The 15751-nt window shown below is 37.1% G+C and overlaps 1 protein-coding gene across 1 annotated transcript in view; it reads left to right on the top strand.

Moving 5' to 3' along the window:
- The window catches only part of LOC124619611 (apoptosis-resistant E3 ubiquitin protein ligase 1), a 656004-nt gene that overhangs the window by 594543 nt on the left and 45710 nt on the right, over positions 1-15751 (top strand). Inside the window, exons 10-13 of the mRNA XM_047146114.1 lie at positions 467-588; positions 3611-3686; positions 9057-9346; positions 14075-14200. Of these exons, the coding sequence (XP_047002070.1) occupies positions 467-588; positions 3611-3686; positions 9057-9346; positions 14075-14200 (614 nt within the window). The remainder of the gene's footprint in view (positions 1-466; positions 589-3610; positions 3687-9056; positions 9347-14074; positions 14201-15751) is intronic.

Raw genomic sequence — 15751 nt, 5'->3', positions numbered from 1 at the left:
GCTGTAAACATGGATGGGATAAAAGACATAACTGTTGCACTTGCCAACGCTTGCGCTGCCTGTAATATTGCTATCTTTAGCTCATGGTAATGTCACACATTTTTGCTCACAAACAACAAGAACTTACATACATGATGTCCTCAGAAAAATTACAAGCTACTTTAAGTGCATATTTCAAACAGATATTTGGTTTCCGTATTGACATCGGGTGAGGCCATTACACTTCTTGCTATTGGCCTCTTATGTCTCAGGGAAGAGTGCACTGTGCATCCCCAGAAATATCTGATCCTTTCTTTAGAACATAAAATGTCTGACAGGTAATAAAGAAAATCTGAGAACACTACTAAAATTGTATAATCTAGGTAACTCCTATCTCACTGATGAAACTTTAATTAAAAATAATGTTATTTTATTACTAGTTCACATTATTTGGAAGACTAAGTTCATTTTTATCTGTTTGCTCTAGGTGGATCAGAGACTTTCAAAGATAAACAGGACTTTTTCTACCACGAAGTTCGGAAGTACCACCAGAAACATTATCACGAAAAACTGCCCATGAAAATCTGCCGTGAAAAGCTTCTGGAGTCAGTGAGTTGAGAGGACTATGAATCACTCTTATTTTTTGAGATCTTTAATTAACAGAAAGTTATTTTTGGATAATATGGATCTTGCAAAAATATAAAATGACAGTTAATGCAAAAAATGCTAAAATTGGTTTGAAAGTTCTTTCAGTATAACAGGATGATTTAATGCTATTATCTACTTTTTCTGGGGCATAATAGTGTATATCTTATTCATAAAGTACTTAATGCTACATCACAAAATTTCTACTTTTTGTGTCTGTGTGATCACAAAGCAAAATAGCACCAAATAATACATCACACTTCTCTCTTTTAGAACTTAATTTTCTTCTGTCCCTCCTGTGTTGTCCTATCCCCCCCCCCCCCCCCCCCATTTCTTTTTCTCTTTCTCACTTTCCTTGAAGTTGGTAGTAAATGAAACAACTGTATTGAAAGAATGAACTTCAACAGGTATGATTCCGCAGAAATAAATACATTGCTGATGATGGACAGCTAGTAATTAAAACAGTTGACAAGGTGGGAAAAGAAATGAGGCTGAAACAGAAACAGAGATATAAGGGAGAGAAATAAAAAAAAAGGTTAGAGAAAGAAAAGGAGCAAAAGGGGGGCGGGGGATAGAAGAGAAAGAAACAGTAGAGATATGACTTTGAAACAGGTAGAATTCCACCTAAGTTGAGATCAGACACAGATTGAAGGGTATTTGAATGATTTGGGAGACAAAATTAACAGGCAAGTTGCTTGACAGAGATTTCTATTACCAGTACGTGTTTATGCCTGGTTGTTCAGTGTCATATAACTTTGTGATAAGCATGACACAATATTTTGTGTATTTGAGCTGGTATAGTTTCATGTGATTTTTATAGCCAGACTATATTTCATTTTCAAAGAGCTTTCTAACTTTTTCTGCAATTGCAGAAATGCTAAGGGCATTACTAAGGTGCCTGGCTCCTTCACATCTCTTGTTACAATGTGGCGAGTGATTCATTTGATCAGAGCAAGTTTTGTAATTGTGTAATGTTTCCCCAAAAGACAATGTTTCTATCTATATAACATGTTTCTGGAGGAAAATTAATACTCAGGCCTTAATCTCTGAATAACTGCCAGACCACAAGTGCATTATTCTGAGGTTTGGGTATGCTTCTACCTTTGTGCCTTCTAAAGGTCTGCTCAGTGGGAACCACATCAATATCTTTGAACTTGCATATATTTGAAGCTGGATGAAGAATGACAGTGAAAAAATTTGAAATACAACTTGTAGTTACAGTGTCATTAATGGGAACTGAGGTACATTCACAGTACTAGCAATAGCTTTATAGTTTACATAGACTCATATTTCTGATTTATTAGACTGTATTTTCTGTCTTTATACATAGTGCAAAGCCTTAATCACTCAGATTATCAGCTAACCTGTGCTGTAGTATATAGCTCATTCTTATATTATCATAATGTAAATTTTAAAATCTGTAATCATTTATAGTTACAAGTGAATCAAACAATGGAAACTCCAGGTATCAATATCAACAGTGTAGGAAAAGACAGATTACTACTTACCGTCAAGTTGCAGACAAGCAAATTAAGACACTCGCATAAAGTTTTTGGCCACTGCCTTCATCAGTAAGAGACACAAACGCCATTCTCGCATACGCAAGCAAGCACTCCTCATGCACACACAACTGCCAACTCCAGCATCTCGAGCCAGAATGCAACTATCATGTGGGATGCAAGCAGCAATCAAGAGGGGGGGGGGGGGGGGGGGCAGGGATTGTAGTGTACGGGTGCGGAGAGAGATGAAAGCTGTCCAGTGGAGTTTGCAGGGACTAGACTGCCGACAGGCCAGCACCAGGAGCTTGTGGGGCAGAGAGGTAGGGAAAAAAGGAGCAAAAAAAGGAGAGGTTCAGAGAAAGACAGGCGGATGTGTTGTCAGAGGGCTGCAAATAAACAGGGTTGGAGATGAGAATGGGGAGGAGATGATGAACAGAAGGTGTGGAAGCTGTTGGGTGGTGTGTTTCCACCCCCTCTGTCCATCATCTCCTCCCCATTCTCATCTCCAACCCTGTTTATTTGCAGTCCTTTGACAACACATCTGCCTATTTTTTCCCTCGATTCTCTTTTTTTTTTTTTTTTTTTTTTTTTTTTTTTTTTTTTTTTTTTTTTTTTTTTTTTTTTTTTTTTACTCACCTCCCTACCCCACAACCTCCTGATGCTGCACCTGTTGGCAGTCTAGCCCTGCACACTCCAGCAGACAGCATTTGTCTCTTTCACACCCATACACTACTATCCCTTCTCCTTCTCCGCCCCCTCCAGATAACTGTTTGTGTCCCACATGATAGTTCCTGTGTGTGTGTGTGTGTGTGTGTGTGTGTGTGTGTGTGTGTGTGTGTCAGTCTTACTGATGAAGGCCATGGCCAAAGGCTTTATGTGGGTGTCTTTTAATTATGCCTATCTGCAACTTGTTGTGTCATCTTTACGGTAAGTAGCAATCTGTCTTTCCAACATTATTGTTACAAGTGACCAATTCAAAAAGAAAACAAGGAGCAGAGAAACATTTCTTGAGGTCTTTTAACATATTTCTTCCAAGTGATACACATAAAAACCGTAACCTTCTTTTAATGCCCCTTCCACATTTACATTGTTTAACAAGATAAATTGCTTTATGGAAACCATAAAAAGAATGAGGAAAAGCAGCCACTGGCCTGTAGTTTTTTGACACACAGGAACATCTAACAGAAAAGAAAAGTCACTTTCTCTTGAGCTACATTTTTTTTTAAAGTATGTACTCTCGCACATGAAAGCATACAGACACCTAAACACACCCACACATGGCTGGAGTGGGTGCATTTGGTTGTGTGTGAGGGTATGTAACTGACTAGGAAAAGAGTGATAATTCAAAAGCAAGCTAATAATGTCTCTGTGTTACTATGTGTTTCATGTGCTACGCATTGGTTGGCTATAAGTCAGTGGTTGTCTTTTATTATTTTTGTTTACTTTTTATAATGTGTGTAAGTGATTTTAAACTATACATGTTTCAGTCAATGAAAGCAACAAAGAACTTCTCTGTGAGTGACTGGTGTCGAAACTTTGAGATAACCTTTCAAGGAGAACAAGGTGAGACCAGGCAACTATTTTTCTAGTCTCAGTAGTGTTTCTTTATGATGATCAATATTCTTACTTCTCTGTTTATGATCATTGCTACTTTGTGATTCTGTTTGAATACTGACAAAGTATTACTGGACTAAAGTTCTAATAAATTATAGTCAGAGTCTACATCCACTCCTGGAAATGTTTTGCAGTTTACCCTCTGATTTCTTAATCTCTGTCTTACTGTTATATAAGGGGCAGTCAAATGATAATGACACAGATTGAAAAAGTAACTTAACTGTTTATTATTTCAAAAGTAATCACCATAACTGATAATACATTTACCTCTCTGTGAGACAAGACAGTTAAGTTTTCAAGGAAAAATGATTGCAGTTGCCATTTGACTTGGTCATTTTTGGATCATGTCCCCTTACCTCAAACTAATACATTAACCCTTCTGCATCATCCCTGAAAGTTTGTAACATCATCCCAGGATCACCCTCTGTATAGGTCCTTATACTTCCAAACATAAACATTAATAAGCCAAACTACTGTGACCACTGCCCATCACAAGAGTGAATGCTGCCTAGTGGTGTTGAGGGCACATGGCATGGTAGGGGAAGTATGTAAGCAGAGCAGAGACAACTGGGGAATCACTGTAGCATTTATATGGTGGCTGCAAATGGAAGATGCACTAACATAATCAGCTTTGACAGAGGGCATATTGTTGCAGCCTGGAAATGGCAATACTGGTCATTAGTTAGTGTGTTACTATATTGAGCACCTATGAAAAGAGGTTGAAGGACAGTGAAACCATGAGTAGGTAACAAGGCGTTAGATCTTATACCTCATCACGTAACATGGAGGGCAGAGGCTCACGTACTTTATAAACCAGAATAGATGCAATCTGTGGCAGATATGATCACAGTGTGCAATGCTGGTGTGGGCATGAGTGTTTCAGGGCACACCATTCAGTGTGGGTTGTTGAACACAGGGTTCTGCAGCTGGTCAGTGGTATTGTTCAGATATGCTATCATCCAAGTGAATGGTTGCTTGAAACATGAACTGCACCTTGGGTACTGGTCAATGGAGGCAATATTATGGTGTGGGGAACATTCACCTGGTCTTCCATGGAACTTGTTGTTGCAATGAAGATGCAGCGACTGCTGTGGACTACACGAACAATATTACAATCCACTTGCATCCCATTATGCTTGATGTCTTCTCTGACAGTGAAGTCATCTTCCATCAGGATAAATTTCAGTGTCCCAAGGCTAGAATCATGCTACAATGTGTAACATGCCTTACCTGCGATTAATAGTCCTCAGTAGCTAGTTGTCAAATGTCCACTGTCTTGCTGTAATCTGATTTTCTATAAAGTTTTGAAATGATTTATGCAACACAGTAGTAGTTAACTTGACTAATTATCAAATTTACTGTCACTTGTGAAAACATAATGATCGGGTCGTGTATAAAAAAATCATACAATATAATAATGTCTGGTAAGCACTTCCACTCAACTAAGAATTATTGTGACAGCGATGATATTTTTACAGTGCACTTTCACAAGCAGGTTTGGAATTTATCAACACAGGTATAACAGTGTGACCACATGATGGTGTTGTAATGAATGACTTCCACAGACTCAAAGAACTTTTACAGAAGATATTACTCACAAGTTACTACATGATGTCAATGTACTGAATGCTTCCTGTTGTGTCCCAGATATGTTGATTGAATGATTACCATGTGCAGACTGCTTACTTATTGTCTGGTGATGGTAATTTATAGATGTGCATGAGAATAATTAGTGAAATCTCTAATTACATGTTAGTATATAATAAAGCAAATGTCAAATTTAGTCAAATGTCATTCTAGTGTAGCAAGAAATAATTCTTTTTAGCTGTTTATTAGGTGGCTGTAAAATTAATAAAGCTACATGAACTGTTTATGAACTCCATGACATGGGATTTACTGATCTTTGTGTGAATTTCAAAGGTATGCAATTTTCATAATTTACTCAATTTCTCATCCAGTGGAAAAATTTATTGGAGCGCACAAAGGTGAATATGCTCCTCTTTATTAAAAGACTGACTGAAAAGTGGGATATCAGCTGCCTCATTCTACCTTCCTCAGCACGTTTAAAAATTTTTGCAAAAAGATTGACATGTGAACATACTCACGTTCTTTTTAACATGCACATCACTTATCAATTCCACATGTTGCCGCAACTGTAACTCACTCACACACACTAGTCCATCACTGTAAGTCTCTCATGCCCATCCACTCCCAATTGCCCATTTCCACTCACTCATTCAGCCAAACTCATTGTATTATCTCCTTGTGGCTCTGCAGCTGTCTGTCTCCTCTGTCACAGCCACAGTCGCCTTTGTTATGTCCTACTACTACTGTCTACTCCCACTGTCATTCATTCATTCCCATTGCTGCTGTGTCTTTTCCCTGTTACTATTTCTCTCTTTCTTGTCGTCATTGTCATAGACTCTGTCTCTCATTATCACTGGCTCTTACCTACTTCCACTTTCTCCTTCTCTTTATTCCTCTCCCATGGGTATCGTTTCCTTCACTCTTTTCATAGCACTGTTCTCTCCCTGTCTGGTATGTTCCATTGGCACTGTGTCCCTCTCTTTCTCTCTCACTGCCATTGTCTCCTTTGTTCTTTCTACACCACAACCACTGTCTACTAGCTTCCAATATTTATTACTTCTGCATCTCTTTTTCCACTGCCACTGTCCCCTTCTTTCTCGGCATAAAAAGTGTGAATATGTTCGCGTGAGGAAGGTGGAATGAGACAGCTGTCGCCCCACTTTTCAGTCGGTCTAATAAAGAGAAGCAATTTGGCTTTTCTGTGCTCTGATGGGAGCATTTTTCCACTGGTTCCCTTCTGTTCCCTGCCACAGGAGGTCATGTCACTCATATGAAAAGAACTTAATGGGACAGCAAAATTTTGATAGTTTACTTATGTGGAATGAAATAACGCAAAACAAATTTAACACAGGTTGGATTTTATGTGCCCAAAATTTTTGTATGTGGTTCAGTACTATAATGTGGAGTTCCGAGAACCCTTCTGATGCTAATGGAGACACTTAACATTATACTTCTTTGCTCTACATCACTTTATAAGCTACATTTCCACCTCACAATGTATTTTACATGCACAAGTAGGATAACTTTGAACCTCTGTAGCTCGGAAACAGATAAAGATCAGTATGTAGTAAATTATCAGCGTTGTTTGAGACCATAATCTTAGGAACGTATTGTAAAAATTACAGCCACTTGGTCTGCATAGCCATCTTGGAATCAGTGACTGGATTTTGGTCCACTGGTAATGGCAAAAAATGCTTTTTTGGGACATTCCTTGGGAGCCATCCATGAATTTATGTAAATGCATCATTCTTTCACTTGTTAATTCATTCAACTATTTGTTCATTCACGGCTATACCCATCAGTGTAATTAAATCATGGGGTTATCCGCTGTAGCTGCAAAAGGATAATGATACCAAGAAAATTTTCAAGTTTGTTGAAGATTGGTATCTTACAAATATATCATAAAAATTTCAGCTATCTGCTTTGGATAGCCATCTTGGAATCCTCGGCTGGGTTTTGGTCTGCTGGTCAGAGCAAAAATATTGTAAAAAAACACTTTTTTTGGGGTTTTCCAAGGAACTTCACATGAACAAATCGTGCCTCCATAAGTCCCATCATGCCCACAGTAGACCACATCAAATGCAAAAATAACTGCCAATTTGCTCCATTTATCTAAGCAGGAAGAAGTGTGTAATATTTATAATTCGATTCTGTATTATGAAGTAGTGACACTAAGATGATCCTTCTTTTGGTAATATCCAAAACACTTGACCCTGCCTGTTTATTACCAATAGAACCTGAGATATGAGCACCGGAAAAACCCACTTTTATGCACGGCATTTTGGAATATATTGGTAAGCATGCTGTCACATGCGTACAGACAAGTACTTTACTCACATGAACTAATAAAATTAAACATGCTTAATTGTCAAAATAGCAAAAGTGTGTTCTGGGAGGTGTAAGTTATAATTGAAAATAACATTTGAAGTTGAAGTTTTCAGGGAAACTAACATGTTCCTTTTACAGACAGTTAGCTATTGGCTCATTAGAAATCTCAGCTCATGTGTTCTATGACATGTAAATTGTATAATAATATTTTAAATAAAACTACCTATTCCTTTCTGATTAGAAATCACATAAGTTGAAATTTATGGACATCAACCTAAATAAAAAATAAGTCATTTCACATAACTGTAGCAAATGCATTATTTACAGAATGAAAAAAGAAAAAAAATATGAATTGAAGGAGTAGGGTTGTAGCAAGTGGCTCTACCCCACCTTGCTATGTTTCAAATAGGTTGAGGAGCATCATAGTGAACTGAAATTATTGTCTTGGCCACCATATTTGTCTGAACCTTGTGGAAAACATCTGGAATGCTAGTGGATGCCAGCTCCAAACCCACAAGCCACTGACCGGTGATTTATGGAAGTTCATGACCTGTGTGTGGACATCTGGTGTCACATACCTCCGGAAACCTACCAAGGACTCATTGAAACCATGCCGCATAGAATCACTACTGTGTTGTGTTCCAGAGGTGGATTAATATGCTCTTAAGCTTATGATCATAATCCTTTCGCTCATCGGTATATATTGCGGACAATATTTGTCATTTTGGGACTTTTACAGGTAGTAATATATTCTGTATATGGTAGAGTCTTACAAGTGTGGGACTCTGCAAAGTGGTTGTGAATACTTTTGGAAACAGTTCTTCAAATCTGAATTTAAATATTGACCACGTAGATTGGGAAGTTTCTTGTGCTAATTTCTAAGTGCACTTCTTTTCATGTTTCATTCTTTAATTGCTCAACAAATTCAAATTTTTTTTGTCTTGGAGTAAACCCTTCTGTGAGTGACTGTTTTAGTTATAGTTCTTACTGATAGTTTTAAATGTAAGATTTGGCAGGAGTGGTCTCAAAGTCAAAGTATGTCTACAACAACATAACAACATTCTTTCCCTGTGTCAGTATATGATCAATATTGATGATGTATGTTTTGTAATTCTTGTGGATCATTTATGATATTCTGTAATCAAGTAGAATGGTAAAAAATGTGTTGCAAAATTAATCCTGTTTTGTTGTGTTAATGCTGAAATCTCCACAGATATGAATTTACTGATAGGTGACATATCAAAGACGTGTGAAATGGATAACCTTTCTCACTCTTGAATTTTTTACTCGGTTGATTCCTTGAATTTGTTAATATTAATTTATGTTTTTAATGAGTTTCCTTCCAAAACAGCATCTATCATTATGCAGTTAGCCTTATTTGGCAATGTTTGTTCTTGTCCACAGGTCTGGACTGGGGTGGTGTACGAAGAGAGTGGTTTGAACTTGTGTGTGCAGCATTGTTTGATGCACGCAATGGTCTCTTCATGAGCTTTTCAGATGGTCAGCAAGCACTTGTACATCCTAATGTTCAGAGGCCTCCTCACCTCAAGTTGAAGCACTTTGAGTTTGCTGGTCGAATAGTCGGCAAGTGCCTTTACGAATCATCACTTGGAGGTTCCTACAGACAGTTAGTACGGGCACGGTTCACGAGGTCATTTTTGGCACAACTCATTGGTCTTCGTGTTCACTACAAGGTCAGTGTCTCCAACCCTCTAAAATATTATGCGTAATAAGTCACACAGAATCAGTTAACAGATAATATTAACTTGAGGTATCTGTTGGCAATTGCTCAGCATGCAAAGTGATCATGTTGATCACAGGCTCTGAGGTTTAGAAATCATGGCTGATGACTACTATAGATTGTCCATAACTGTTATGGATTTATCACCATAATTACAGAGTTATAGGAAGATACTAAAAAATTATGGAGATAGACATTTTACAATTTGATCTTTTTAAAAAAAAAAACTGAAAAAGATGTGTGTACATTTTGCTAGTCATATGCTACCAAAATGTTTTATAGATTGTAATGGTGTCCTTCGCGGATATGCAGTAAACGTGTCTACCGGTGATTTTGTCACCACAGCTCACTAAAGGTGCATTTATGTCGAGTTCAAAACATGCTCTGTAACATTTGTTCACAACATTGTTTGTGGCTAATAGTGGGCTACCAATGTTTGCAATATGTTGTCATCATCTTGGCAACACAAAGCCAGTGATCCACAGCTGTGTCGGTACAGATCAAAGGAACATAGTTCTTGTCCTGTTACCACTAAATGCTGCTACACAATCCTAGTGTTTGTTTGTGCTTTGTTTATAGTATTGCATTTTGTCTTTACATGTGTTCCTTTATGAAATGGAGTGGACAAGAACTTGTCACACTGTATGAGGCAGATGAGCACATCTGGAATGTTTGAAATCATATTTGTAAAAATATTAAACAGAAGCTTGACACCCAAACAAAAAATTCTCCATTGCTTTGCTCCATCAACAGTGACGTATATAAAAAAAATTAAATCTGTCCAGGGTGTATACGACCCAGGATAATCGGGAGATCGGGGAAAAACCTGGGAATTTTTTCACCTGGGAGATATCCGGGAAAAACCTGGGAATTTTTTAGGATTCCAGGATATTTTTTTTGTTTTAGTTTTCAGTTATTTTTTATTATTTTGACAGGTAAGAAATAATACTCTATCGTAGGATATTACTGCATCCCACTATAGCAGAATAATACTGCAGCAATAAAACGTGAATGAGAGAAACAAACTAAAATAAAACTTAAGTTGCAAAGGAAATGCAGCATGTACACACCAAAACACAGTGCTCATAGAAGCGTCGGCCAGTAGCAAAATGTGTCAAAGGCTTTAGGAAGACTATGCAATGCTTCATGACAACAAATTGCCTCCAATGAGCATGACGTCATAACTGTTTACATTAGATTTGTGTGAGCAGTTGTGAGTGGGCCCATGCGCATGCGCAGTTGAGTCACGTATGTACCTCCTTCCGCTTCTGGCTACAAAAGTGTGGCTGTTAGCTGTATAAGCAAGCAGCAAGATGCTACCCGGAAAAATTTTACTGGCGCGCGCAAGCTACCATATTCGCTGGGAGCAAACTGGAGTGTCTGCCCTGGGCGGCAATTTCAGTCAAGCATTAATCGCCTTGCAGAATAATGAAGTTATTTTTATCAGTTTGCTAAAGAAATATGGCTTAATTAATCTTTTCGGCTGAGGCAGTCAATTTATTTGAAACGAAGTGTTTAATTCCACACTATTGGCTAGTTTCAACTGTTTGCTGCATTTCAAAAGATCATGTTTTCATCTTGTAGCACATACGGCATTATGCCATAATAAAGAACCAAAAATGAGATAATACAGTACTGGTACTCCAATAAAATTTACAACCAAATCTGGACATACGAATGTGCACTTTAAGCTGAATTATGCATTTTTGTGTGGTTCACGAAATTCCTCTGATGTCTTGTTTCTTTTATGACATTATGCAAGATCTTTTAATGTTTTACATGTATGAACATATGGGCTTCCTGTGTCATCATAGCTGCGCAAGTGTGGTGATGTCTGTCGTCTGTTATCTGGCGCTCACTGGCAACTGTTGAAACGAACCTCTTTCTAACAGGTCGTGGGAAAATATTGTGAATGATTGATTGAAAAGCATTACTTTCAAAGTAAATTTCCTTTTACGCAAGATGAACTTAGTGTGAGAATGTGCGATGAATTTCTTAAACAACAGAGCATTTGACTCTCATTTAAAAATCAACTATTTGAGGATGACCATTTAGAAAAAATTTCGGGCCCAGAAGATCAGACATTTATGTCGGTATTAAAAATTTTACTGGCGCATTTGTGTGATGTATCTTAAAGTGTAACACGCGCAAAAAAAACAACAACATTCTACATGAAAGTTTTGCTTCTCTTGCAACTTAATAGTCGCCGAGGCCAATATTAAGTGTGCAAGTTCTGCTTTTCTTGAAGCAACACTATGTATATTAATTTACACCATTAACTTTTCCTACTTGTGTGTACGCGCTACTTAACAGTGATAATGCTATTGACTGACTACATCACGTGTCCTAAGCTCTGAATATCCACTGTATCGGCTGATGAGATCACATGACATGAGGTATGACTGGCTTACAAAAGCGCATCGCAATCTCGATTTCAATGGTTCGGAAAGTAACATGCGGTGTTTGATGGAACTCTATTTATAGTTTCGTAATACGAAAATAAGCAGTGTACATTATCTTTTTTTTTTCTGAGTTTCGTTTTCCAAAGGGCTGAGAAATTCTACACCGGTGTATAAAACCATAACCATTCAAAGGATTAATAAGTTTTACAGTTCCAAGGAAAAATATGTCGCATAACACGGAAAAAGTGTATATCCATCCGGGAGAAAATGTGTTTTAAGGGGGAAATCGGGGAAAAAATCTGGGATTTTTTTTTCCTTGTCCGCGTATGCACCCTGTATGTCATTTCTCAATATCACAGCAGCAGCAACAACAGGATTTGTTGTCTGACTCTGTAAAAACTTGTTGTCAGCAAGTGAGCTACTGCAATACGAAAGGGAAATGACAACAAAAAAATGTAAGATGCTTTCTATGAGGCAGAAATGAATGTATGGAGAAAGCAGCAGTCAGTAGTAAACATGAATGCAACAAGGGGTTCATAAACTGCACATTCCCCTGTCACATTCATTAGAAGTGTGAGTGACAGTGAGGCCAAAGAAGTTTTCTTTATTGAAGATCATAATTTTGATTAATTTTAAAATGAAACAAAAATAAATATATAATAAGTTAAATATTTCCTTTTTTTTTAAATTTAGGGTCAGAAAATGTCTGAAATATAGCTTTTAAAACACTAAATTTTCTGGTTGGGAAGGGGAAGGGGGGGGGGGGGGGGGGGAGGGTGGACCCTCCCACCCACCATATTTACCATGTTACTAACAGCCTCTTCTCAAGTTTGGCAACTATGAGAAACTCAGTTTTAAATTGAAACTGCTGTGGGCAGAACCTTGTTCAAGTTCAGCAGCATTGATGTGCCTCACAAAATTCTGGCCGCACTGGCTAATAAGGTCAGTGGAGACCTTTGCTGCTGTGTACAACTTCGTGTGGCATCTGTATTCTGGCCTGGATGGGAATAGTGGAGTAAGAGATCTCAGGCAATTGCTTTAGGACATGCAACATGCCTATCTACTTTTGTGTCTGCATATTACTACATAAAGCAAGGTAAAGTAAACAGTAATGTACACCTTAGAGACCCAACTATTTCTATTCAGGAACCTTAGGAATGAAAGCTTTGTAGTGGAATTAGAAGAGAAATTAAATACCTTGAAAAGTGATTTAGTAAGGTTGCTAGACATGTGGCAAAAAATTTAAGAAAAATAAAATAAGAATCAAGAGATGAGTTTTATTACAGAGGAACAATTTCAGATGTGGATTATATTAAAGAAAATTTTATTACAGCTACTGTAGGAATGTAGGACAGAATTGGAAGACTAGTCGTAAAGACAAGCAACAGATATTTCTTGGAACTCTTTCAAGTCTCTGGATCATTGTGATAAAGAGTTAGAAGACATGTACCAAAAATACTACAGAAACTGCATGTATGGTGGCAAGCCACAATATATATAATTTGACATATATAATTATAACTCAACTGAGTTTGTGATAGATCTGAAGGTGGTTGCTGTGAGCACTTGGAGTTAGTTATCTGTTGTGACTGATGGTGGTTATACTAAAAATAAGTAAATTCATATAAATAGATTGTAAAACAGGTGACTAACTTTTGTTTTTGCACCAGCAGCAGTTTATTAAGGCTGCATTATAAAAGTTCCGGAGGAGTAGATACAGATATGTACAGTCAGTACAGTCATCATACTAGAGCAACATATTATTATAAGCCAAACGAAATCCAGTGTAGGAATGTTACAAGCAAGATCAGTCCATAACAAAAGTTCCAAGTAAACAACCAAAGGGCAGTCTAAGAAAAAACAAGTTTATAACAAGATTCCAATAAACTGGCTTAGTGAGAAACTCTTGGTGGCATTCACGGTACACGCAACATAGGCTATAAGCTGCAGACCTACCACACATGCATGTTATCTTTTCCTTTCTGTACTAATGGCAGCTTTTTCATTGGTTTGTATTTCTGTTATAAGCTTTCTTCTGCATATTGACAGTTTACATCTATGTTACATGCAATGTTCTAAAAATATTACTACTAGTAATATTAGTAGTGGTGCTGATTGTGATAGTAGTAGTATCGTTGTTAACAGCTCTGAAAACTGCTTAATGATACAGGAAACTGGCAGCTGCCTTTCTTCGGATTGGTGTGACATACTTCTTGGTTTAATTTACTTACATTTTATAATAATTGTCAAAAAACAGACTGAGAATAATTTTGTTACAGTACTTTGAACAAGATGATCCGGACCTCTATCTTAGTAAAGTGAAGTACATTCTGGACAATGACGTTGAAGAAATGGAACTTTATTTTGTTGAAGAGGAGTATGACCGCACAGGCCAGCTAACAAAGGTAGCTTTCTGATTATATCTCATATGTATTGCTAATGTTAGATAAGCTTAAGGGTGAAATATTTGGTCTTACAATATGTGTAGTGTTTTAGTATACATATTATTGCAAATGCTTCAAAGTATATAAATGTGTTATTACTGCTCTATCAACTGCCGACGATGCATACTCAATCACTCTCTGTGTGAATCCTATTAAAAGAGATCAGGCAGAGATTTAGAATGAGGCAAGTTACATATTAACAGACAGAAGTAACCACTGCAGGCTACTTCTGTAAAGTATAATAGCAACAATTTATGAGCAGGCTCTATTAGTCTAGTCACATTGACAGCTAAGGAAATTAATTCTAGATTAAGCTACTTTGAGAAAAGCTCCTGTTCCTTCTGTTCATCTGCTGTTTTTATGTAATATTTTGTATGAGAAATTTACATAACTTTATAAATAACACTATCAGCTCCTATACACTAAGTTGAAGATGCATAATACAAAAATTTAACTTAGCCAGAATTTCCATCCCTGAGTTCTGGTACTCTGATAAATTACAGAGTGAGTGGCAACATGTTTTCCTGGAGGAATGAGTAAATAAAAATTATTTTTCAAGAAAACTGCAAGCAAAACATGTCTTCTCGTATAATAAAAGAATGAATATGAATTAGATGTCATCATCTGTACTTGACTATTATTCTTCATGTGTGGGCCCAATAGGACCACGCGAGGTACAATCAGTCAGATTCACTTTTGATGGTTGGTCTTCCTTTGGGTCCAAATTTGTTTCCTCCTTTCAGAAGGAAGTCTCTTTCTGTCATCATACCACGGTTTTCCAGTTTGTTTTCTACTTTCCCTCTGACCAGTTTTCCAATTAGATATCTTTTGTCTGAATGTTTTTCTATTTGTAACATCTGTCTGAGTTATACCGGCTACTTAAAGATCCTCCTGAACCACAGCGATCCATTTAATTGGCTTAGTTTTGGCCTTACTTCTGTTTTTTTGTAGAATTCTGCTGTTTGCTTTGTCAACCTAGTGGATGCCATTCTTTTAATGTGCCCCTACAATTTAAGTCTTCATTTTCTCATGTCACCATGTATGTCTGTGTATTCTTCTGTTTCCTTATTACTTTTCAGCCTATAAGTTTCTCCATCAGTAACTGTGGGACCTAATATTTTCATAATAATCTTTCTTTCTTTCTTTCTTTTGAATTTTGTCAGTATCCCTTTTTCTGTTTAAAATGAAAGTTTCTGCTCCATAAAGACATTCAGGTTTGGTTACAATGCTGTGATGCCTAAGTTTACTGAATTTAGAAAGTGATTTTTTATTATAAATATTTTGTGTTAATCTGAATGCAGTTGCCATTTTTTTGACAGTGAACTTCATTTGCAGCGTTTTACAGACTTTTTTCTTGTATGATTTCTCCCAAGTATTTAAACTGAGAAACCCTTTTTATTTTTCTATATTTCATGTTCAAAAACATTGGCACTTTTTTGTTGCATGCCATATAATCTGTTTTTCCGAATTATATTTGTAGTCCTACTTTTTCTGTAACTTCTTTAAGAATTT

The sequence above is a fragment of the Schistocerca americana genome, chromosome 6 (genome assembly GCF_021461395.2).
Source record: "Schistocerca americana isolate TAMUIC-IGC-003095 chromosome 6, iqSchAmer2.1, whole genome shotgun sequence".
Taxonomy (NCBI): domain Eukaryota; kingdom Metazoa; phylum Arthropoda; class Insecta; order Orthoptera; family Acrididae; genus Schistocerca; species Schistocerca americana.
This window is presented reverse-complemented; position numbering and strand designations above follow the sequence as displayed.